The sequence below is a fragment of the Delphinapterus leucas genome, chromosome 3, assembly GCF_059928025.1.
Source record: "Delphinapterus leucas isolate spDelLeu-1000000601 "Yukka" chromosome 3, BTC_Dleu_Yukka2, whole genome shotgun sequence".
NCBI lineage: Eukaryota > Metazoa > Chordata > Mammalia > Artiodactyla > Monodontidae > Delphinapterus > Delphinapterus leucas.
Genome location: NC_143131.1, coordinates 94,353,522 through 94,377,714, shown reverse-complemented (window position 1 = coordinate 94,377,714; position 24,193 = coordinate 94,353,522). Strand labels below are relative to the sequence as shown.

Genomic DNA, 24,193 nt, shown 5'->3' with positions numbered 1-24,193 from the left:
GCATGTGATCCTTTTAATGTGCTGTTGGATTCTGTTTGCTAGTATTTTGTTGAGGATTTTGCATCTATGTTCATCAGTGATATCGGCCTGCAGTTTTCTTTCTTTGTGACATCTTTGTCTGGTTTTGGTATCAGGGTGATGGTGGTCTCATAGAAGGAGTTTGGGAGTGTTCCTCCCTCTGCTATATTTTGGAAGAGTTTGAGAAGGATAGGTGTTAGCCCTTCTCTAAATGTTTGATAGAATTCACCTGTGATACCACCTGGTCCTGGGCTTTTGTTTTTTGGAAGATTTTTAATCACAGTCTCAATTTCAGTGCTTGTGATTGGTGTGTTTATATTTTCTATTTCTTCCTGGTTCAGTCTCAGAAGGTTGTGCTTTTCTAAGAATTTGTCTATTTCTTCCAGGTTGTCCATTTTTGGCATAGAGTTGCTTGTAGTAATCTCTCCTGATCCTTCGTATTTCTGCAGTGTCCGTTGTTACTTCTTTTTCATTTCTAATTCTATTGATTTGAGTCTTCTCCCATTTATTCTTGATTAGTCTGGCTAATGGTTTATCAAAATTTTGTTTATCTTCTCAAAGAACCATCTTTTAGTTTTACTGATCTTTACGATTGTTTCCTTCATTTCTTCTTCATTTATTTCTGATCTGATCTTTATGGTTTCTTTCCTTCTGCTAACTTTGAGGATTTTTGTTCATCTTTCTCTAATTGCTTTAGGTGTAGGGTTAGGTTGTTTATTTGAGATGTTTCTTGTTTCTTGAGGTAGGATTGTATTGCTATAAACTTCCCTCTTAGAACTACATTTGCTACATCCATAGGTTTTCAGGTGTCATGTTTTTATTGTCATTTGTTTCTAGGTATTTTTTGATTTCCTCTTCGATATCTTCAGTGATCTCTTGGTTATTAAGTAGTGTATTGTTTAGCCTCCATGTGTTTGTATTTTTTCACAGATTTTTTTCCTGTAATTGATATCTAGTCTCATAGCATTATGGTCAGAAAATATACTTGATATGATTTCAATTTTCTTAAATTTACCAGGCTTGATTTGTGACCCAAGATATGATCTATCCTGGAGAATGTTCCATGAGCACTTGAGAAGAAACTGTATTCTGTTGTTTTTGGATGGAATGTCCTATAAATATCAATTAAGTCCATCTTGCTTAATGTATCATTTAAAGCTTGTGTTTCCTTATTTATTTTCATTTTGGATGATCTGTCCATTGGTGAAAGTGGGGTGTTAAAGTCCCCTACTATGATGGTGTTACTATTGATTTCCCCTTTTATGGCTGTTAGCATTTGCCTTATGTATTGAGGTGCTCCTATGTTGGGTGCATAAATATTTACAATTGTTATATCTTCTTCTTAGATTGACCCCTTGATCATTACGTAGTGTCCTTTCTTGTCTCTTGTGATAGTCTTTATTTTAAAGTCTATTTTGTTTGATAGGAGAATTACTACTCCAGCTTTCTTTTAGTTTCCACTTGCATGGAATATCTTTTTCCACCCCCTCACTTTCAGTCTGTATGTGTTCCTAGGTCTGAAGTGGGTCTCTTGTAGACAGCAAACATATGGGTCTTGTTTTTGTATCCATTCAGCCAGTCTGAGTCTTTTGGTTGGAGCATTTAATCCATTTACTTTTAAGATAATTATCAATATGTATGTTCCTATTACCATTTTCTTAATTGTTTTCAGTTTGTTATTGTAGATCTTTTCCTTCTCTTGTGTTTCCCGCCTAGAGAAGTTCCTTTAGCATTTGTTGTAAAGCTGGTTTGGGGCTGATGAATTCTCTTAGGTTTTGCTTGTCTGTAAAGGTTTTAATTTCTCCATCAAATCTGAATGAGATCCTTGCTGGGTAGAGTAATCTTGGTTGTAGGTTTTTCCCTTTCATCACTTTAAATATGTCTTGCCACTCCCTTCTGGCTTCCAGAGTTTCTGCTGAAAGATCAGCTGTTAACCTTATGGGGTTTCCTTGTATGTTATTTGTTTTTTTTCCCTTGCTGCTTTTAATATTTTTTGTGTTTAATTTTTGATAGCTTGATTAATATGTGTCTTGGCGTGTTTCTCCTTGGATTTATCCTGTATGGGACTCTCTGTGCTTCCTGGACTTGATTGATCATTTCCTTTCCCATGTTAGGGAAGTTTCCAACTATAATCTCATCAAATATTTTCTCAGTCTCTTTCTTTTTCTCTTCTTTTCTGGGACCCCTATAATTCGAATGTTGGTGCCTTTAATGTTGTCCCAGAGGCCTCTGAGACTGTCCTCAGTTCCTTTCATTCTTTTTTCTTTATTCTGCTCTGCAGTAGTTATTTCCACTATTTTATCTTCTAGGTCACTTATCTGTTCTTCAGCCTCAGTTATTCTGCTATTGATTCCTTCTAGAGAATTTTAAATTTCATTTATTGTGTTGTTCATCATTGTTTGTTTGTTCTTTAGTTCCTCTAGGTCCTTGTTAAATGTTTCTTGTATTTTCTCCATTCTATTTCCAATATTTTGGATCTTATTATCATTACTCTGAATGCTTTTTCAGGTACACTGCTTATTTCCTCTTCATTTCTTTGGTCTGGTGACTTTTTGCCTTGCTCCTTCATCTGCTGTGTGTTTCTCTGTCTTGTCATTTTGCCTAACTTACTGTATTTGGGGTCTCCTTTTCACAGGCTGCAGGTTCGTAGTTCCTGTTGTTTTTGGTGTCTGCCCCCAGTGGCTTAGGTTGATTCAGTGGGTTGCATAGGCTTCCTGGTGGAGGGGACTAGTGACTGTGTTCTGATGGATGAAGCTGGATCTTGTCTTTCTGGTGGGCAGGACTGTGTCCAGTGGTGTGTTTTGGGGTGTCTGTGACCTTATTATTTTAGGCAGCCTCTCTGTTAATGGGTGGGGTTGTGTTCTCGTCTTGCTAGTTGTTTGGCATAGGGTGTCCAGCACTGTAGCTTGCTGGTCATTGATTGGAGCTGGGTCTTAGCATTGAGGTGGAGATCTCTGGGAGAGCTTTTGCCATTTGGTATTACGTGGCACCGGAAGGTCTTTGGTTGACCAATGTCCTGAACTCAGCTCTCCCACCTCAGAGGCACAGGCCGGACACCCAGCTGAAGCACCAAGACCCTGTCAGCCCCATGGCTTCATTTCTATAGATTAGGGCTTTCCAGATGGTAGAATTATAGATGTCCCTCAATATATTCGGTCTTCTTATCCTTTGGGAAGTCCAGGCAAGTAGCTTGATCCTGAGCTTCTCAAATTTGGGGCTGGCTTAAAGTCAGGCAGGCTGGAGATGTTGGGCTGCAATGTGTCTCCTCTGGATAGTGGTTCTCCAAGTGTGATCCCCAGACCCTCAGCCTCAGCCTCACCTGCGCATTTCTGTGCCCTTGTTTTTTTTTAAAAAATCAGTTATCCCTAGATGTTGGCTTTACTTCTGGACTCTCTATTATGTTCCATTGATCTACCTGTCTATCTGTATGCCAATATCAAGCTGTTTTATGTACTATAGTTTTTTATGAATCTTGAAATCAGGTACTGTGAGTCCTCTGAAGTTGTTCCTTTTCAGAGTTGTTTTGGCTACTCTAGATCCTTTGCAATCCACATGAATTTTGTCAATATCTACAAAAAAGGCTTATGGGATTTTGATTGAGATTTTGTTAAATAAAGAGTTTGAAGAGATCTGACATCTTAACAATACTGAGTCTTCCAACCCATGAACAAGTTTAAGTCGCAAGTTGCTTTTTAGGTCTTCTTTCTCTCAGCAATATTTTGTACTTTTCAGAGTACAAGTTTTTCCACATCTTTTGTCAGTTATTCCTAGGTATTTGATATTTTTAATGTTACTATAAATGTTATTTCTTTTAATCTACAATTGTATAGAAATACACTTTTTAAAAACTGACCCTGTATCCTGCAACCTCGTTAAACACACTAATTATTTCTAGCAGCTTTTGGTAGTGGATAGCTAATAATTTTGCCTTCCCCAGAATGCTTATTCTGGTAATATTACTTTGATATCCCTTTAGAGGATCATTTCTCTTCTAGTCTTGGTCCATGTGTTTGGGGTGAATATTTGACACAGATTTGGCCAATTAGCATAGTGATTGGTATAGAGATAAGCACATGACCAATTGATCCAATGAGAGTCAATCCTGGAGCTTATGAGGAAACTAGTGAGAAAACGTTGCTTTTTCTAGCTGGTTTAAAGTAGGACGTTACTCATTTCTAATTTAAGTCCATTGTGGTTAGAGAACATACTTTGTATGACCGGAAACATTTTTAAATTTATTGAGATTTCTCAAAAATAGAATTATCATATGAGCCAGCAATGCCACTTCTGGATATATTCAAGAGAACTGAAATCAGGATCTCAAAGAGGCGTGCACTCTGTGTTTACTATATTATTATTCACAATAGCCAAGATAGAGAAACAACCTAAATGTCTATCAAAAGATGAATGGATAAAGAAAATGTGGTACATACCTACAATGAAATATTATCCAGCCTTGAAAAGGAAGGAAATCCTGCCAAACACAACACCATGAATGAACCTGGAGAACATTATGCTAACTAAAATAAACCAGTTACAGGAGGACAAATACTACATCATTCACTTTATGAGGTATTTAAAGTAGTCAAAATCATAGAGACAGAGAATACAATAATGGTTGCCAGGGAACAGGGGGAGTGGGAAATGGAGATGAATAAGTTCTAGAAATCTGCTGTACAACACCATGCCTATAGTTAACATTATTGTATTGTACACTTAAAAATTTGGTGAGGGTAGACCTCATGTTAAATGCTCTTACCACAAGAAAAAATAAATTAATAAATAAATGTATTGAGATTTGTGTCATGGTCCACAAAGTGGTCTATCATGATATTCTGTGTGTACTTGAAAAGAGTGTATATCCTGCTGCTGTTGGTTGGTAAGTTCTATAAATGTTAATTAGGTCAATTTGGTTGATAGTGTTCTTCAAGTCTACAATATATTTGCTGATTTTTTGCTTACTTTTTCTATCAACTATTGAGAGAGAGGTATTGAAATCTGACAATATTGTGAATTTATCCTTTCAATTCTATCAACTTTCACTTAAGTATTTTGAAGCTCTTTTAATTAGGTGCCTAAATATTTAGGATTATGTCAATTGATCCTTTTATTATTACTAACTGCCTGTCTTCAACCCTGTCTTTATAGTCATTGCTCTGAATTCTACTGCCATTCTAGGTTTTTGTTTGTTTGTTTACTAATAGTAGCATGGTATAACTTCTCCCATTTTTTAAAACTTTTAACCTATTTGTTTTCATATTTAAAGTATATTTCTTGTAGGCATCATGTAATTGAGTCTTGATTTTTTTTATCCAGTCTGACAAGCTCTCCCTTTTAACTGGGATTTTTAGACATTAATATGATTATTGCTTTTGTTATGTTTGAGTCTATCATCTCATTATTTGTTTTCTATTTATTTTGTTTCCATTTGTTATTTCCATTTGTTCTTTTTTCCTCTTTTCTGCCTTCTTTCTAATTTTTACAAGTCTGGCTAGTGAGAAGAGTTACTATTACTAGCCTTTTATAAGCACCAGGCACTATTCCCTTTAATCCTTTCAGATGGTTCTTTTCCTGACCTCAGGCAGTTTCTGTGCATGCATGACCTGATCGGCACTCTGATGAGTGTTCCACGGAGACCGACAGATCTCTGGGGTTCACCTGCTATGCAGTTCTACCCTCTCTGGTCTTCTGTTCTATGAACTCTAGCTGCTCTGGTTTCCCCACTCTAACCTCTGTCTCCTCAACTCAGAAACTTCCAAGTTCTGCTTCAGTTCCCCTCCCTATGCCACAGCCTGGAAACGCTCTGAGGCAGTAAGCTTGGGCAATTGTAGGACTCACCTTGTTTGTTTCCTATGTCTCAGGAATTACTGTCCTTCACCTGATGTCCAGTGTCTTGAAAACCGCAGCTTCATGTATTTTGTCTTATTTTTTTAATGTTGTTTCAGGAAAGAAGGTAAATACGGTCCATGTTACTCCCCATCTTGGTTAGAAGTGCAAGTCCTCACTACCCAATTTTTAAAAATTACTCTAAAACACCAATAATCAAGACTTCAGTATTGAAGGACAAATATATAAATCAATGGGACATAATAGAGAGTCCAGAAATAGAGCCAAAGAAATAGGCAAACTGATTTTTGTCAAAGGTGCAAAGACAATTCAATAAAGGTAAAGTTTTCAACAATGGTGTTGAAACCACTGGACATTCATATGCATTAAAAATAAACCTCAACCTAAATATCACAACCTGTACAAATATTAACCCAAAATGGATCATGAATCTAAATATAAGACATATAACTACAGAACTTTTAGAAGGAAACATAGGAGAAAATCTTCATGACTAAGGATTAGGCAAAAGACTTCTTAGATATGACACCTAAATCATGATTCATAAAAGAAAAAAAACTGATTTTTTAAAAAAATTTAAAAATACAAAAAATACTGTTATGAGAATTAAAAGCTACAGAGAGAAAAATAAATTTTTAATCACATATCTGACAAAGAACTTGTATTCCAAAAATATAATGAAATCCCCAAACTCAAGAGTAAGAAAACAAATGATTTAATTTTTAAATGGTCAAAACACTTGGACAGGCACTTCACCAAAGATGGAGGGTGACTGCTAGAGGCTGAATGTTTGTGTGCCCTCAAAATTCTTATGTTGAAATTCTAATGCCCAATGTGATGATATTAGGAATCTTTCTGGGACCTTTGGCAGGTGATTAGACGATGAGGGCTGAGCCCTTATGAATGAGATTAGTGACTTTAAAATCCCCTTCTACCATGTGAAGACACAGTAAGAAGTCAGCAATCTGCAAGCAGGAAGAGGGCTTGCACCCAAACTCAACCATGTTGGCACCTTGATCTTGGCCTTCCAGGCTCCAGAACTATGAGAAATAAATTTTGGTTGTTTACAAGCCACACAATTTGTAGTACTTTGTTATAGCATCCTAAAGAGACTAAGAGAGCACATGAAAAGATGGTCAACATTAAAAGCCATTAGAGACATACAACTTAAAACGATGATCAGATGCTATCACACACCTAATAGAATGATGAAAATAAAATATACTAGCAATAGTAAGTACTGTCAAGTATGTGGAGCAACCAGGAACTCTAAGACATCGCTGGTAGGAATGAAAAATGGTACAGCCACTCTGGAAAACAGTTTGGCAGTTTCTTATAAAATAAAACATACACTTACCATATGCTCCAGCAATCCCAGTCCTAGGTATTTACTCAAGAAATGGAAACATATTTCCACACAAAATACTGTACACAAATGTTCAGCTGTTTTACTTATAATCACACACACACACAAAATGGAAAACAATCTAAATACCATTTGACAAGTAAATGGTTAAAAACAAAATGTGGCACATTCTATACAATGTAATACTACTCACGATAAAAAGAAATGAACTTCGATATACACAACTTGGATCACTCTTAAAGGCATTATGATGAGCGAAAGAAACCAGACCCAAAAGGTTACATACTGTATGATTTAAATGATATTCTCAAAAGGAGAAAGCTAGAAATGTCAGAGAACAGACCAATGGCTGGCAGGTGTTAAGGGTATATAACTACAAAGGGGTAGCATGAGGGAGTTTTGGGGGTGATGGAACTGTATCTTGATTGTGGTGGAAGTTACATAAATCTGTACATGTGTTAAAATTCATAAAGCTATACATCTAAGAAAAATTTGATTTTACTGTTTGTTAATTCTAGAAGTTAAATAAATTTTAAAAAAATTTACAGTAAACCTAACACTGAATGATGACACAACTAACTGGCCAAACAGATATTCTGAGAAGAGTAGGCAGAGTGAATAGCTAAAACTAGTCTCTGATGCTGGAAGGTGCCTGGTATATTCAAGGAATAGTGAGGAGGTCAATGTGGCTAAAGTGGAATGAGCAGAGGAGAGTAGAGAAGTTCAGAGATGTAACGGGGGACCAGATCATAAAAGGTGCTTATACCATTATAAGGACTTTGGCTTTGAGCGAAATGGGGAGCTGCTGAAGGGTTTTGAGCAACAGAGTAATATGAACTGATTTAATGTTTTTAAAGGACTACTGATTTCTGTGTTGAAAACAGATTGGTGGCATGAGGAACAGGAGAAAAGGGAAGACATCTTAGGAATGATGGTGGCTCAGTCCACAGTAGTTATGACACATGTGGTGAGAAACAGCTGGAGTCTAGATATATTTTGAAGGTGAAGCCAAGAAAATTTTCTGATGGATTAGTTTGAGAGAAATAAAGGAATCATGGATGACTCCAAGTTTTCTGGTCTGAACAACCAAAAGAATGAAACTGGCATCAATTGAAAATAGGACAGCTTTAAGTGGAATAGACTGTGGGGAAAGAACTGTAGTTCAATTTTGAATATACATAATTTGACATTTTATTAGACAGCCAAGTAGAAATTCATTTTTGGCTAGAAAGACCATGATGCATCCAGTGGCCTTGGCTATACTGACTGCACTGTATGGTCCTCTGGGTAGAGAGGAATCATGGAGAATTCAGGAGCACAGTGAGGATCTGTGCTGCGGGAAGCTCATTCGGACTGAGAGGTGTGGCCACTTGTGAATTATGTGTCCAGTTTTTCACCCTGGTGTTGATTCAGGGGTTAAGTTCATTTGACTTATTCCTTAACACTTTCTCTGTCTCAGGATATAAGATTTTAAATGGTGAAGAATGAGTCTCTGAGCATAAATTCTTAAATGAACATGTCTTTTCTTGAAGTACTCATTTGAGATTATTCTTTCCTTATTGTCTATCTTTGCTGTAATTGGTAGAGTGAAGCTGGGTTGTTCGGTGGATGCAATAATGCAGTACCATCATGCAGTGTCCTGAGAACAAAAGGTCCACGGCTACATATTCTATTAATAAGCAAAGGATTTTATATAAAAACACGTCTTGGGATTTTCCCCATTCCCCTGTCGTAATAAGGCAATTTTTTTGAAGGGGAGGTATTGATATGAGGCCATCACCTTCTTTTTTTTTTTTTTTTTTTTTTTTTGCGGTACGTGGGCCTCTCACTGCTGTGGCCTCTCCCGTTGCGGAGCACAGGCTCCGGACGCGCAGGCTCAGCGGCCATGGCTCACGGGCCCAGCCAATCAGCGGCATGTGGGATCTTCCCGGACTGGGGCACGAACCCGCGTCCCCTGCATCGGCAGGCGGACTCTCAACCACTGCGCCACCAGGGAAGCCCAAGGCCATCACCTTCTATTGCAATTTAGTATTCTTCAAAGTGTATGAAATTCATTAATATCTCAAGGGGTATTGTTGATCATTGTTACCTTAGTCCTACTATATAGTGTCAGAAATAACAAAATTTTAATGATTTAACAGAACTTCATTTAATAAGTATGTTTAAAGTTCATCTCTTCCAAAAAACAGCATTTTAATTACATTCAAATTGTGTTCATCTTAAATATCAACAAACTCATCATTTACATACAGGGATATATATTAGAAAACAGATGGAAATTAAAACAACTTCTATTTTTTAGAAGTTCTTACTTCCAAATTAGGACACTGTGAACTGCTAAATATGTGCCTAAACAAAATGTATCCATTATCAGAAAACCACAACTTGCTCTAATAGGAAAAGAAGCGTAATATACATATAGTGGAACATAATTCACATAGGCTTAATTTACAGGTATGTTTCAAAGTATAAAACAAACAAAAATCCTGTACCTACAAATACAGGCAAAAGTCACAGCCGACATTTTAAACTAATGCACCAACATATAATGCTTTCCCAGAGAAAGTAGAAGAGTTCCCAAGATTTTATGTTGACCCATGATTTTTCACTTCTTTGTTATCAAATACAGAAGAAGAGGACTTAGAGTTTTCTTTTTGTCTTTAAATCATATTCATGTTGGTTTTTTGTTACATGGCAATGACCCAACTGCATCATGAGAAGTGCTATCAAACCAGATAGAACTCAGTAACCAAGACATTTCTTTGATTTCTCCCTGTACCTCCATTTCTCTTCAGAAAGCGTCTAAGGAAACTTCATAGACAATTGTGGTAAAGAGAGCAAACCAAATAATTCTGAGATGGCAAAGAAATATATGAGAGTTGGCACTAACATGGGTTTACAAAAAGTTACCCACCATTTATTAAACCACAAATGCAAACAAAGAGAAATCTTACCTGGAAACATAAGTAGAATAAAAAGTACTAGAAAACAAATAGAAGGCATTTAGAATTGTGGCGTTTGGAGGCTTCAGTTTGGAAGACATAGAGAAACCAAGCTACCAGTAACTGTTAAGAGCATTTCTTTTCAACTTGTATAATTTACTTAAATTTTTAACTTGTCTAAATCAACTTTCTCTAGCCAAAACAAAAAGATCATAATCACTGTTTTTATATCAGAGATGTGTGACTGTAATGTAGGAGAAAAGAATGTTTGGGACACATCAGGTTAAAAGAGGTAGCACCAGGAATAAAACTAAGCACTTAATCTGATCAAAGTCAGGGAGGAATTCTGCCTTTCTTCAGTTTTTACTGCATTTCATAGTTGCAAAAAAAGAACATCCTTTCTTTTTTTTTTTCCTTAATGTGCCTCAGGTTAAAAATGGCACAATGAATAGTCCTTAATCAGCACACATTATTTTTGAAAGGGACATTTTTAGATTTTGGTCATTTGCTTTTCTTTGCTTGTTTTTTAATGATAAATCTTTAGAGTCGACTCTTCTAAAATGTTGCTCAGATGGACAGATATAGTCAGACCTTTCTTAAAAGTAAACAATTTACTCTGCATTAAAAAAAATCACCAATAAGAGTTCTAAGTCAGTGTTTCAAACAAATGAAATGTTTAACTTCAAATTAAGTATGTTTAACTGCTATTGTGTTAAATAATGAAACTAACTCTATTTCATTCAATTATAAACATATTAACAAACATATAATCATTCCCTATGATCACTATAAAAATTAAATTATCCTTTTCTCTTTTATATGAAGATGGTGGTTCTAAAGCAACACTTTCAACCAGAAAAGCCCATTCAGAATAACACACAACCCCATTTCAGTTTTTGGAAGTCAGTGCATTCAGTGGTTATGAGTAGGCATGATGTTCTTCTGAAGCTAAGAAGTCTGGAAGGGTTAAAAAAAAAGAAGAAGAAGAAGAGGAAGAAAAAGAAGAAAAAAAGAAAAGATAAATAATCTGAAAGATATCCTTAATGATCACAAATACTGCCAGTACTCAAAGTCAAGTATGTTATAACCTGAATGTCAATCAGTTGTGGTTTTTTCTCCCAATGAAAGGCGTTCCCATAACTGGAGCAACTGTTCACCAACCTGAGGTTCTAGTTCCTAGATAAACCAAAAGTCAGAATGAACATAAAAAGGACCAGACTGAATTTTTTATCATCAAAACCTATACTGATAAAAATGTAAGAAAATCAACTCAAATTCCATGTTTCTACAAGAACATGCTAAACTCCTATGCTATGCATTGCTCTAATTCTTTTCGTTAAGATTCAGAGTTGACTTCCAGATTTCCAAGATTGTAGTTAACCTGAAAATATTGCAACTATCTGTGACAAAATGGTGAGAAATTTCCAGGGAGTTCTTCTGCAATTTTTTCTATCTGGAAATAATGAATTTTGTTTTCGTGGAGATTTAGCAAAAGCACTCAGCTTAAACTTCCAAAGGTTTATGGTGATACTTAGCATATTAGATGTTTGGGGTATTTTTCTCAAGAAAGTATCTTGGATGACTATAAGGAATGTGACTTATTTCAAAATCATTATTATAGAATAAAAATGAAAATATTTTTATATATTTGAAAAGAGCATTTATAGTCCCCTTGTGACATCATGTGCACTTAAAAGGAACCCTAACACTTTTCATATGGTGATTTGAACTGAGTCACACTTGTTCAAATAAAGTATTAGATGTGACCTTAGTCAAGACTAGATAGATTCTCTGAATCTATTTTCTCCTATAAAATATTTGGCTAATGACTCATTTTAGGCCTAAGAATTGAACTACCTCATATAAAGAAGCTAGCACAGTAGTCAATATATCAATATATGTTAATTCCCATCACCTTAACTAGTTTAAAATACATAGCAGCATCATGAAGGCAAAGCAAAGCATAATAGAAATAAAACAAGCCACAAAAATATTAAAAGGTTATTATTTATGTTATATTATTAGTTAAAGCCACAAAGAACTTAGATACTGTTGTTATCCTTAGACTTTAGTGAAATTACTTCAGAATTACACTAGGTTTTGATCATATCTTTAGTTAAACAGGAACCTCCAAGAATTGACTTATGAAAGATTTTATATATGCAATGACAGAGAGAAGTCAAATTTACAAAATGTTAAAAAAAACAATGAGCTCTGTCAGGCACATTTGAAAGTAGGCTTTTAACTAGCTCTTTTACAAATCTGAACCATTATCTCCCCATGTGCACATAGAATATACAATTTGTATTCTTGCATTTGCTCCTCAAACAAATCACTGAATAACAGCCAAACAAAACAAAAAGAAGAGTGGAAGAAAAATATTAAATGCCATTGCATACCTGCCCATCTCTGCTTATCTGGACTTTCTTGTTGTCATTCCAAGGATTGAGTAAATGGTGTGCAAACTGAAAGGGAAGACTTTCTTTTCGTATCCACTCCACCTTAAACACTCCTCCTAGTCCAGCTGAACCCCAGTCCTGACTCTTCTCCCTTCCTATCTCAGAAGACATTCTAGAAAATCCCTGTGGGTAAAATGAGGGGAAATGGTGAAGGTGAGGATGACATTAAGACTCTGAATTCAATTTATCTGAGAAACTCTGAGTTGTTTTTTTTTATTTTAAGGTAAAAATGTAATATAAAAATAATAGATATATAACAAAAATCCAGAAAGCCACCCATTGTTTTTTATAAAAAGATGAATTAGCAAATTTTAGAGGAAAGACCAATTCCAGCCTTCTAATATAATTTCAAATACAAACAGATATTTTCTAAATAATATATCATAGTTCTAAACCCACATTTATCCATTACAAATGGATACAATCTTACTTCTAGGTTTATAATTCCAAAAATGATAATAATATCAAATAATAATTCATTATTTTATAAATTCAGATATACATCAAGTAAAGATGAGTTAAGAAACACACTCAGTTTCCTGACAGTCAAAACTAATCTCTTTGGCCTATTTAAAATAAACATTTTATCAAAAAGCCACACTTCTCATTACTTTTAATCCACCTGAGAAATAGTAAAATCTAAAGTCGTCTCAAAAGGAAAAATTGTTTATCTGGAAAAGCTCTGGTAAAACAAGGCAAAAGTAAAGGGATCCCTATACATCATTCCTTTGAAGAGGTGCAATATATTCCTCATCCAAGCACAATGTATTCTTGCATTCCAATGCAATAAAAAGCCAGCTTCTTTTTAACCTCTATGATTTAAATGATCTAATCTGCAGACAGAAGAACAATGCCCTTTTACTGCTTCAGGATGGCTCACCTGGAAATGTCCAGATCCTTGAACAGAAAATATCAAGTAAACCATGCTGCTTTCCCAAAAGGCTCGGTTTAGCTTCCTCTCATTACTAGAGGTTGTAGACCAGATACCCTTCTGTTGAGAAATTTCAAGGTTTCTCAGATTGCTACTCTTCATTATGAAGTATCGAATAGGCATGTTTGGTCTTGGTGAAGGAGATTTTGAGCCCTAAAAAAGGAAGTACAAATTCTTGAAAGGTAATTTGACCTTTCAAAATCAATAGGCTCCATTAAACATCAATATAAACCAAAATATTTTACCAAATAGTCAACAAATGCAAATAGCTCTATAATGCCTGAAAACCTACACAAGGCTCAGTCAAAATGAGGTTAAAGAGCCAAAACCAAGCACTCATTTTCAGAGTATTCAAAATCCCTTATCAAGAAAGGATCCTGGGCTTCCCTGGTGGCACAGTGGTTGAGAGTCCGCCTGCTGATGCAGGGGACACGGGTTCGTGCCCTGGTCCGGGAAGATCTCACATGCCACGGAGCGGCTGGGGCCGTGAGCCATGGCCGCTGAGCCTGTGCATCCAGAGCCTGTGCTCCACAACAGGAGAGGCCACAACAGTGAGAGGCCCACACACCACAAAAAAAAAAAAGAAAGAAAGAAAGAAAGGATCCTGGTTTGCCAACTTTGATTTACACTCCAAATGTACTTTCAGAAAATATTTTAATAAACTTGCGAAGTCTGAAAACAAAACAAAAATTGCTCCAGCTTACTGCCTCCATACAGTTTCCAGGCGGCAATGCGGGAAGGGAAACACAAACAGAATCCAATGGTCTTACTGAATTGCAGACATAGACCTTAGAGTTTAGAGGCCAAGGTAACTAGATTTTCCACGGCAGTGTACTATATAGAAGGAAGCTTCATGGGAAGAGAACTCCCAGGGAACTGCAGAAGGGGTTCCCAGAAGTTTTGGGGTAAGTAGTGACCTGCACATAGGTAAGAAAAAATGACCTGAGGCCAGGAAAGATCCAAAGGAAAAGAGTTCTTAGAGCTCACACACGGTTGGGAATATTTCATCTTATTCCAGAGAGAAGAGAAAGAACTTGTAATACATAGTGCATTAGCCCACAGAAGGATCATACTTTAGTACTGGAACTAAATTAGTATCAGAATAAAAACTGCCCTGGATCCACCCTAACACTGCTTAAAAGCAAATCCCGAAAGGATTACACTGATTGCAACTAACTTAACTGTGTATCAGAAAAATGTCTAACACTATTTAAAGAAATAGGACAAAAATATAGCAGCCAAACAAAATTTTAAGGAATGCAAACAACAGGAGAATATGACACACAACCGGAAAAAGATTAATCAACAGGAACAGAGTGAGATCTGACAGATGATGATATTAGGAGATAAGAATTTAAAGCAGCTATCCTAAATCTATGTGCTATGTTCAAGAAGGTGGAGGAAACATAAATGTGATGGGTGGGGAAATAGAAGGTATTTTTTTAAAGACCCAAAAGAAGTTCTGGAGATTAAAATATAATATATGAAGTAAAAATACACTAAAAAGAATGCACATCAGATTAAACATTACAAATAAAAACATCAGTGAATTTAAAGATGTAGCAATAGAAATGATCTCAAATGAAGGAAAGAGACAAAAACAACTGAAAAAAATGAAGAGAATATCAGTGACCCATGGAACAATATCAAGTAGTCTTACATTTGTATACCTAGAGTTCCAGAGAAGAAGGGGGAGAGATGAGATACAAAAAAATATATGAAAAATAATGGTGTTAAATTTCCCAAAATTGATGGAAACTATAAATATACAGATTAAACAGGAAATATAAAGAGAACCAGACCGAGTCATATCAAAATCAAATTGCTGAAAACCAGTGAGAAAAAGAAAATCTTAAAAGCAGCTAGGGAAAAAAAGACAAATTATATATGGAGAAAGAAAGATAAGAATGATAGTAGACATCCCATGAGAAACTATGTAAATTACTAATACAGTATTATAATAATGAAAGAAAATCACTGTCAACCTAGAATTATATACACAGTAAAAATATCTTTCAAAAATAAAAGTGAAAAAGAATTTTCACACAAAAGCTAAAAGAATTCATTTCCTGCAGATCTGTACTTAAAGAAATGTTAAAAGAAGGTTTTCAGCCAGAAGAATATGATCCAAGACAGAAATTCGTGTCAACACAAAAGAATAAAAAGCACAGGAAACTGTAAATATTGAGTAAATATAAAGGACATTTTCCTAACTTTTGCTAAAAAGATAATTGACTATGTAAGTAAAAAGCAATACATTGTGGCATTTATAACATATGTTGAAAAAAATGTATGAAACCAATAACATAATGGATTGAAGGGTAAAATAAAAGTACATTGTTGCAAGGTTCTCAAACTGTAACTGAAAGGGCATAATACTGATTCAGGATACATTAGGGTAAGGTAAAAATGACTTAACTAGTGAATTCTATCAAACATTTAAGGAAGAAACAATACCAAATCTATACATCTCTTCCAAAAATTGAAGTGGAAGGAACACTTCCCAACTAATCTTTAAGAGTACAGCATTATTCTGATACCGAAACCATCCAAAGATAACATAAGAAAAGATAACTAGAGAATAATATCTCTCATAAACAAAGATCCCTCATTTAACAAAATTTTTGATTGAACAAAATCAAATCTAGCAATATTTTAAAAGGATAATAGATTATGACCAAGAGAGGTATAAACATTAGAAAATCAATCAATGAAATCCATTATATTAACAGACCAAAAAAAAAAAAAGAATTGTGTTATCATTTCAATAGATGTAAAAAAAAAAAACACTGAGTATAATTCAATGCTTATTCCTAACAAACCTTCTTATCAAACTAGATCCAAAAGAAAACATCCCACTAAATGGTGGAAGACTTAAGATTTACCCTCTAAGGTCAAGACAAAGAGGAGGACTATCAGCATCTTTATTAAATATTTTATTGCAGGTTCTAGCCATAGATATAAGGCAAGAAAAGAAATAAACAGCGTTCACTTTGGAAAGGAAAGAAGTAAAACTACCTTTATTAACACCATGATTGTCCATGTAGAAAATCCTGAGAAATCTACCTAAAAAGCTAATAGAATTAATAAGTGAAGTAAGGTCATAGGATATAGGATAAATATACAAAAATCAAATGCATTTCTATATGATACCAATGAACTGAAACTTAAAATTTAAAAAAAACAACAGCATCAAAAATATAAACTATTTAGGAATAAATGTAACAAAAAAACTGTAATATTTGAACTCTGAAATTTACAAAACACTGTTGAGAGAAATTAAAGAATATTTAAATAAATGCAGCTATGCTTATGGATTGGAAGATTAAAAATTGTTAATTGTAGATTTTCAAGTTGATCTATAGATTTAATGCAATTCCACTCAAAATACAAAAAGTTTTTCTGTAGAAATTGACAAGCTTCTTCTAAGTTTATACAAAAGCACAAAGATTGTAGAAGAGCCAAAACAATTTTGCAAAAGAAGAACAAAGTTGGAGAAAAATCATTAACTGATTTCAAGACTTACTAGGAAGCTATTATATAATCAAGTCACTGTAGCACTGGCAAAGAAGAAGTATGCAGACCAATGAAATAGAGTCCAATAAGTAGAAAACATATTTATGGTCAATTGATTCTTGACAAAGGTGCCAAGGTAATTCAATGAAAAAAAGATCTTTTCAACAGATGGCTCTGGAACAACTGTATAGGCAAACACCAAAAAATTATTGTTCACCCACCCATATTATAAACAAAAATTAACTTGAAATTAATTAATTCAAGGTATATGAAATAGATCATATACCTATCAATACATGTAAAAGTTCCAACTGTAAAATCTCTAGAAGAAAGCACAGGAGAAAATCTTGGGTTAGGCAAGGACTTCTTAGGACACCAAAAATATGAACCCTAATACAAAAAACAGATGAAACCAAAATAGAAAAAAATAGATTAAATGGATTTCCATCAATATTTGTTCTTTAAAAGACAACTGAATCACTTTGCTGTACACCTGAACCTAATACAATATTGTAAATCAACTATACTCCAACATATAATAAAAATTAAATTAAAAATATAAAAAATAAAATAAAGTAAATAAGCAACAAGGATACATTGTACAGCACAGGGAAATACAGCCATTATTTTGTAACAACTTTAAGTGGAGTATGATCTATAAAAATATTGAATCACTATGTTGTACACATAAAACTAATATACTATTGTAAATCAAGCATACCTCAATAAAAAATAAAAAAATTTTAAAAACACTCATAAATAAATAAAGTGATGGGTTACATGAGAAAAAAAAAAGACACCATTAAGAAAATGTAAATGCAAGCACAGACTATTAGAAAAAATGTTCAAAACATAAAATTAAGACTTGTATCCAGAATATACTAAGAAACTCTTACAACTAAATAAAAAAAGACAACCAATAAACAATGTAAAGAGGTTAACAAAAATTTGCACAGATATTTCACCAAAGAAGATTCAGAAATAGCAAAAAAGCACATGAAATGATGCTCAACATCCTTAGTCACTGGGGAAATGAAAATTAAAACTACAGTGGAGTATCACTATATACCCACGAGAATGGCTAAAATTAAGAGACTAGTAATGTTAAGTATTGTTATGAATACTGAACAAATGGAATTCTCATAGATTATTGAAGGGAATAGAAAAGGTACAGCTATTTCAGAAAACAGTTGAGTAGTTTCTTGTAAAGTTATACTTACCATACAACCCAACAAACCTACTCCTGGGTATGTACCCAAGATTAGAAAACATATCTATACGTAAAGATTTGTACCTGAATATTATTCATAATAGTCAAAAAGTAGAAAAGATCCAAATGTCCATCAATGGTAAATAGATAAACATACTGTGGCATATCCATACAATGGAATACTACTCAGCAATAAAAATAAACTAATAATACACTCAATAATACAGATGAATTTCAAAAGTGAAATAGCCAGTCATAAAAAGCTATATACATTCCATTTACAGGAAGTTCCAAAAAAAGCAAAATTCCCAGAACAAAGAGCAGTTCAGTGGTTGCCAGAATCTAGGGGTGATGCGCATGTTCTCTACATGACTATAGTACAGTTACATGATCGTATACATTTGTCAAAATTCACTCAATTGTACAGTTTAAATTCGTGAATTTTATTGTGTAAATTATGCCTTAATAAAGGCACTTTAAAATTAAAAACAAAAAAATCTTAAAACCTAAGAATGCAAATCTGCAAAAACACTGCTTTTCCTCTTATTTAACAAGAGTAGTTCAGCAGACATTTTCACCAGAACCACATCATATAGCTAACGAACACTAAACGAATACTCAGGTACTAACAATGCAGGAAAGTAAATGTAAACATATCCTAGACATTTGAAGTCATTCGTATTACAAATTTTTTAAAAGATACATAGTTCTCAATTCTTTATCAACATTTCCTATCTTCCTAACCCCATCCAGTCTTGTGTTTTTTAATATAACCATTGAATTGGAGAAATCAATTAAGAATTGAAAGAAACTATTGTTTTCAATTCTGAAGGTATGAACCAAAATTAATTTAAGAAAATCTTCTTGTCATTTGTTTTGAACAAAAAAAGGTTCTAAAGATACAGAAAGGAAATCATGAACTGCCTAGCTACATGCCAGCAGTGAATGACCTATTAGGTTTAAAACACCCCAAGATGATAATAACCTAAAATACTTGGCAAGCAGGAAAAAACTAAAAAATTTACTGTTTGTCAGTTTCTATTTATATCTAGAACAGAGGCCATGATTAGTCACTTAAAAACAATTTTATAATTTTGTTTAAATATGTAACATCAGATTTGCTACAAATCCTTGATACTCTACCTTTCCTGAGGATGGAGGAGAAGGACTAGCACAAGGACTTTGATAATTATTGCTGTCTGTATTCACAGAAGACTGATCTGACCTGTCATCAGTGCTTCGTTTAGGATGTAAAATTCCTCTGTCTTTGTACTTCTGAGGTGGGTGCAGTGCTGGAGATGGAGATTTCATCAATACTCTTGAGTGAAAATGAGGAAGCAAAGATCAGTTATACATAAGTTCATAATACAGAGCACAGTCCATTTCAAACCAAAGCTCCAATGACACTTTGATTTATGGAGTAGTATTTAAAAAGGCAATTTCATTCTTCAATTACATTTAGATGAAAGAGTTGTATTATTACGGTATACTTACAAAAACAACATTTAAAATAATACAAAAATACATTTAAAACAACCTATAAAAACCTTAACTTAATATTAAATACATTCCCTTACAAAACTGCTAATCTCTTTTAATGTCAGTCCAGGAGAAGTCCTTAACAATTATAATGTCTTATATTGATGTTTAATGTCTTTTAACATTATAAAATTAATTAAATATACTTGTGCTAATGGCCTTTACTAGAATATCACTGACTCCGCTTCCGTTCCACTTTCATATAATATCGTAAAGCCAAATACAATAGATTTCAAAAGCATACTAAAAATTACAGTATGGTAAAGTGGAAATAAGACAGGACTAGAGTCAGGAGAGAAGATTTTTGGGACAGTACTAAATTTACAACTAATGAGGCAGGTGATCCTGGGCAAGTCTTAATTTATCTGAGTTTTAATTTCCTTACCTGTTAGATAAAGGGAGTAAATTAGATAAACGCTAAGATTCTTCTGTTTTAAAATTCTATCAATAAATGCAGCAAAAACGGCAGTCAGGAATTTTATAATTTTTTAAAAAGTATACATCTTAGTGGAACAACCAGACATTAAAAAAAAGACATTAAGTACTTCCTAAAGTAGTGCAATATAAAGTTCATAGCACTACCTATAAAATATTCTTGCCAAAACACTGGATCTAATCAAGCCCTGAGAGCTAACCACCATTTTCCATGAAATACATAGGGTATAGCAATAAAAAGAAACCAATACAGAATGTGGTACATCTAATACCACTGACCTCGTTCCCTAAAAAAAGTCAGCAGAGGAACTAACTGCTCTAGATCACAAGAGAGTCAAGAAACAAGACATCCTAATACAATGCATGAGTCCTCCCTAGATGTTGTTTCAAATAAATCTATAGTTTGAGAATTGGGGAAATGATTATTTTATTGGGACTGATAATTGGATTTTGATTATGTAGGAAAAATCCCTCTATTTTTAAGAGATGCATATTTAAATACAGAAGGGTAAAATGACATGATGCGTGAGACTGATTTTTGAAATATGTAAACAGAAAAAGAAAAGAAGCAAGAAAAAAATAATTGGGGTAGATAAAGCAAATAGGTGAAAATCTTGGTAAACTACTGAAGCTGAAATATGGAATTCACCATGACATATCATTTACTTTGCTATGTTTAACAATATTTATAATTAACAAACGAAACAAAAAAGGCCAAGTCATCAATAGTACATAAACTTCCACTGAGTCTTGCAATTATAATTATTCTGCCTTCAAAAGAATTTAAAATAGCTTATCCCCACAATTTGCTTCTCTTTCAGTAAGTATCTTAGATCCAATACTATTTCGTTCAAAAATGAAATAAAATAGCTAAAACCTAAAAATATTAACGAAAATATATAATGAATAAACATCTGAATAATTAATAACAACTTGATAAATGTAAAGAACCAACTTTTCAGGTTTTTTTCCCTCTCATGAATTGACGTTCAATGAATTATCAAGTTACACCTCTAAAATTCCATCATTCTTTCCCTGGTACTTATTTACCTGAAAATTAGGTAACAGAACTTAACTGAGTGTAATACCTTATTAAAATAAAAATGATGTTTTCAATAGAACTAAATGTCTACTTTCGTGGTTTTCAATTTGATCTTTGACTCTGTGCTCTATTCTAAGCTTTTCTCTCATACTTGGCTTCCCCCCCAAAATTTCATGCACGTAGAAACAAAACATTCGTGTAAACCCTTCCAATCTAAATTTTTATTTAAGAAGAACAAAGAGTTCTGATAACTCATTTATATCTCATTTTTCTTATAGAAAAGATATGTTTATTCTCTGTAAATGAGCAAGTTATTATTTAGAAAATGACAATAAAAATTGGTTTAATTTTAAGGTGGGATGTGGGCAACTTCTATTTTTAAATAGTTTCTTAAACTTTTAAAAAATAGTTTCAATAAAATGCTTTTATTAAAAGAAATTATCTAATCTATATCTTGCCATGCTAGCATGAAAACTCTAACTATAAATCCCTTTTCTCCAAGAAGTAATCCTAGAAAGATTATAACTTCTCCATTCACAAATAAATCTTCCTAAGAGTCCTCATTCTATTCCTCACCAAGCTACAACAATTCCAGGCCTTATCTATTAATGCTACCAAAAGTCTAAAAGTGGATGAAATTCTGTATCTCACTGTTCAACAGACAAGAGAATGAAGAATGCAAGGCTACAACTTGTAAGGAAAGGAAAATGGTAGACACTGGTATCACAGGTGGAAAAATGAATTTATAAGATAATCAGTTTCTAAAGCATAACTAATATTACACTTTATAATTCTGATTTTCTTCTTCTGTATTTCCAAATTTTATTAAATGAGTATGTCTTACTTTTATAAAGAAAAAAAATGAAGGTTTTTTTCCCTAAAAATGTATGTGTGTAGTATGTGTGTATGTATATAGACACATGTGTGTAAAAAGTCTCTGTGAATATAACAGGTTTTTTTACAGATTAGTCTATAAATAACTCTACCACATAATTTCTATGCAAATGTATTCTCACATTCTAAACAATCATTGTTCAAGTAAACTTTTAGAACAATCTTTTTAAAAAGTGAGGCATGTCTAAGTAGAAAATGTGTTTTTTACTATTTTCCTTTCACTTGGCAGTGTCTACATCAGAGAAGAAGGTTCAGGGATGCATATTATGAGAAGGTTTTCTAAGCAATTGGTTGAATTATTCCTAAAATGTAATATATGAAGAACTTGGAAACCACCATGTATTATTCCTTTTCAACTGAAGTCTTAACTGATAACATGCTTTTATGCTTCATTCAAATAAGTAAAATCTGATCAAAAGAAGGCAGGTACTATATACTCCATCTGATCCTTGAAAAACAATAAGCACTACATATCTTTTTTTATGTTTCCATTGATCCTATTTTCAGGTTTTTAACAATGAAATCATATTCTTATCACAGAAACTATCTACCATACTGCCAAAATTAGCATTCCAAGCAAGAATTTTGTCTCTGTTATCAATTCTAACCTGGTTAAAAAAAAAAAAATTAACTGATATAAAGAAATTTAAATTTGATTCTAACAAATATTTTTACAACCAGAAATATTTCTGAATCATGACCAACAATTCATTATAACCACTATTATACCACAATACATTTTTGGATAAATAATTCAATGTAAGAGCTCTCATTATTATTACTAATCATATAATAAACAAAAAATCGCATCTAATTGCCAAATGCTAGAAAAGATAAAAGAAGTTAAACTAAAAAATTTTGCCAAGACAGTAAATTTATTTTTAATTTACATAATATATGTATGCCTCCCCTCAATAAAATGTAAACTCTCTGAAGAAAGAGATTTTGTCTGTCTTACACGTTGCCATATCCCTCACACTAAGAACAACAGGCATTCAATGTGTCCCTGTATGAATGAATGAATAAAGTATTTTTCTGTAGGAATACTAGTCAGTGTTATTAATATCTAGGTAAGGCTTGTGGGGAGGCTGTTCTTCTAAATGGCCACAGCCAACACTTCTCGTTGTGAAGTATCTAGGAAAGATATGGCTTGACATATATCAACTAAAATACATAATAAAAAATGTTGCTATCTTTTTCTCAGACCCTAAATTTGTAAATTCTGGAAATTAAATGTTTTAAGCTTTTCCTGACAAAAAAATTTCCTTGTTAAATAACTCAAGACCCCAGGAGCTTGAAATCCTTAATATTATCTAACACTTGAAAGAATTATCTTTTGAAAGTAACTCTTCCCATTTTATTGTGACCTTTTTGTGTATCTTAGATTATAAGAAAGTAATTTTTAAATATTATAAAAGCATGTGATTCTATGATAAATAACTATTTTCCTAGAGAAAATATCTCGTTTTGATAAAATGTTACGAATTTACCTTTCTGCAGTAGTAGACTCATCAGAAAATTCAGTATCTGCTGAAATTTTCCTACTATTATTTGACCTCCAAGATGATGCCAAAGGAAGTTCTTCTGAAGACATAGGCCTTGGCCTTTGGCCAATCCCAGATGGTTGTTGTAAACCTGCAGACTGTTCTTCAGTGCTTAAAACAGCTATAATTGCTCTTATGGTAGCGTCATCAACTTGGGACCAAGGTTTGGATGGAGCTCTCATTCGGCGTAAAAATAAGCTATGCCACTTCTGTCTAAGCTGCAGCAATAAACTGGCTGCCTATAATAAAATGGTTTCTTCAGTTCAAATAGATACAAGCAAAATATCTATCACACTTGCAAGACAACTATTTGTTTATTAGTTAAGGTCTAAAACTGTTTCCAAAGAACACGTTTTACATTTCATATCATTTACTATCAATTTCAGTCTTTCTGTTACATGAAAGAAATAAAATATCTTATTTACCATTTTGAGGCACTAGAGACCCAAA

At 33.6% G+C, this 24,193-nt stretch overlaps 1 protein-coding gene across 4 annotated transcripts in view; it reads right to left on the bottom strand.

The window, feature by feature from the left end:
• Positions 1-9,355: 9,355 nt before the first annotated feature.
• The window catches only part of YTHDC2 (YTH N6-methyladenosine RNA binding protein C2), a 66,490-nt gene continuing 51,652 nt past the window's right edge, over positions 9,356-24,193 (bottom strand). For 2 of the 4 annotated variants that reach the window (XM_022591013.2, XM_022591039.2), the window contains exons 25-29: positions 23,690-23,982; positions 19,433-19,607; positions 13,513-13,716; positions 12,573-12,755; positions 9,356-11,349 (exon numbers count right to left, since the gene is read on the bottom strand). In XM_022591013.2, the coding sequence (XP_022446721.1) occupies positions 11,269-11,349; positions 12,573-12,755; positions 13,513-13,716; positions 19,433-19,607; positions 23,690-23,982 (936 nt within the window). In that variant the 3' untranslated portion in view covers positions 9,356-11,268. Of the gene's footprint in view, positions 11,350-12,572; positions 12,756-13,512; positions 13,717-14,134; positions 16,638-19,432; positions 19,608-23,689; positions 23,983-24,193 lie in introns of those variants that run through there. The other 2 variants (XM_022591022.2, XM_089909178.1) reach the window with 2 other exon arrangements.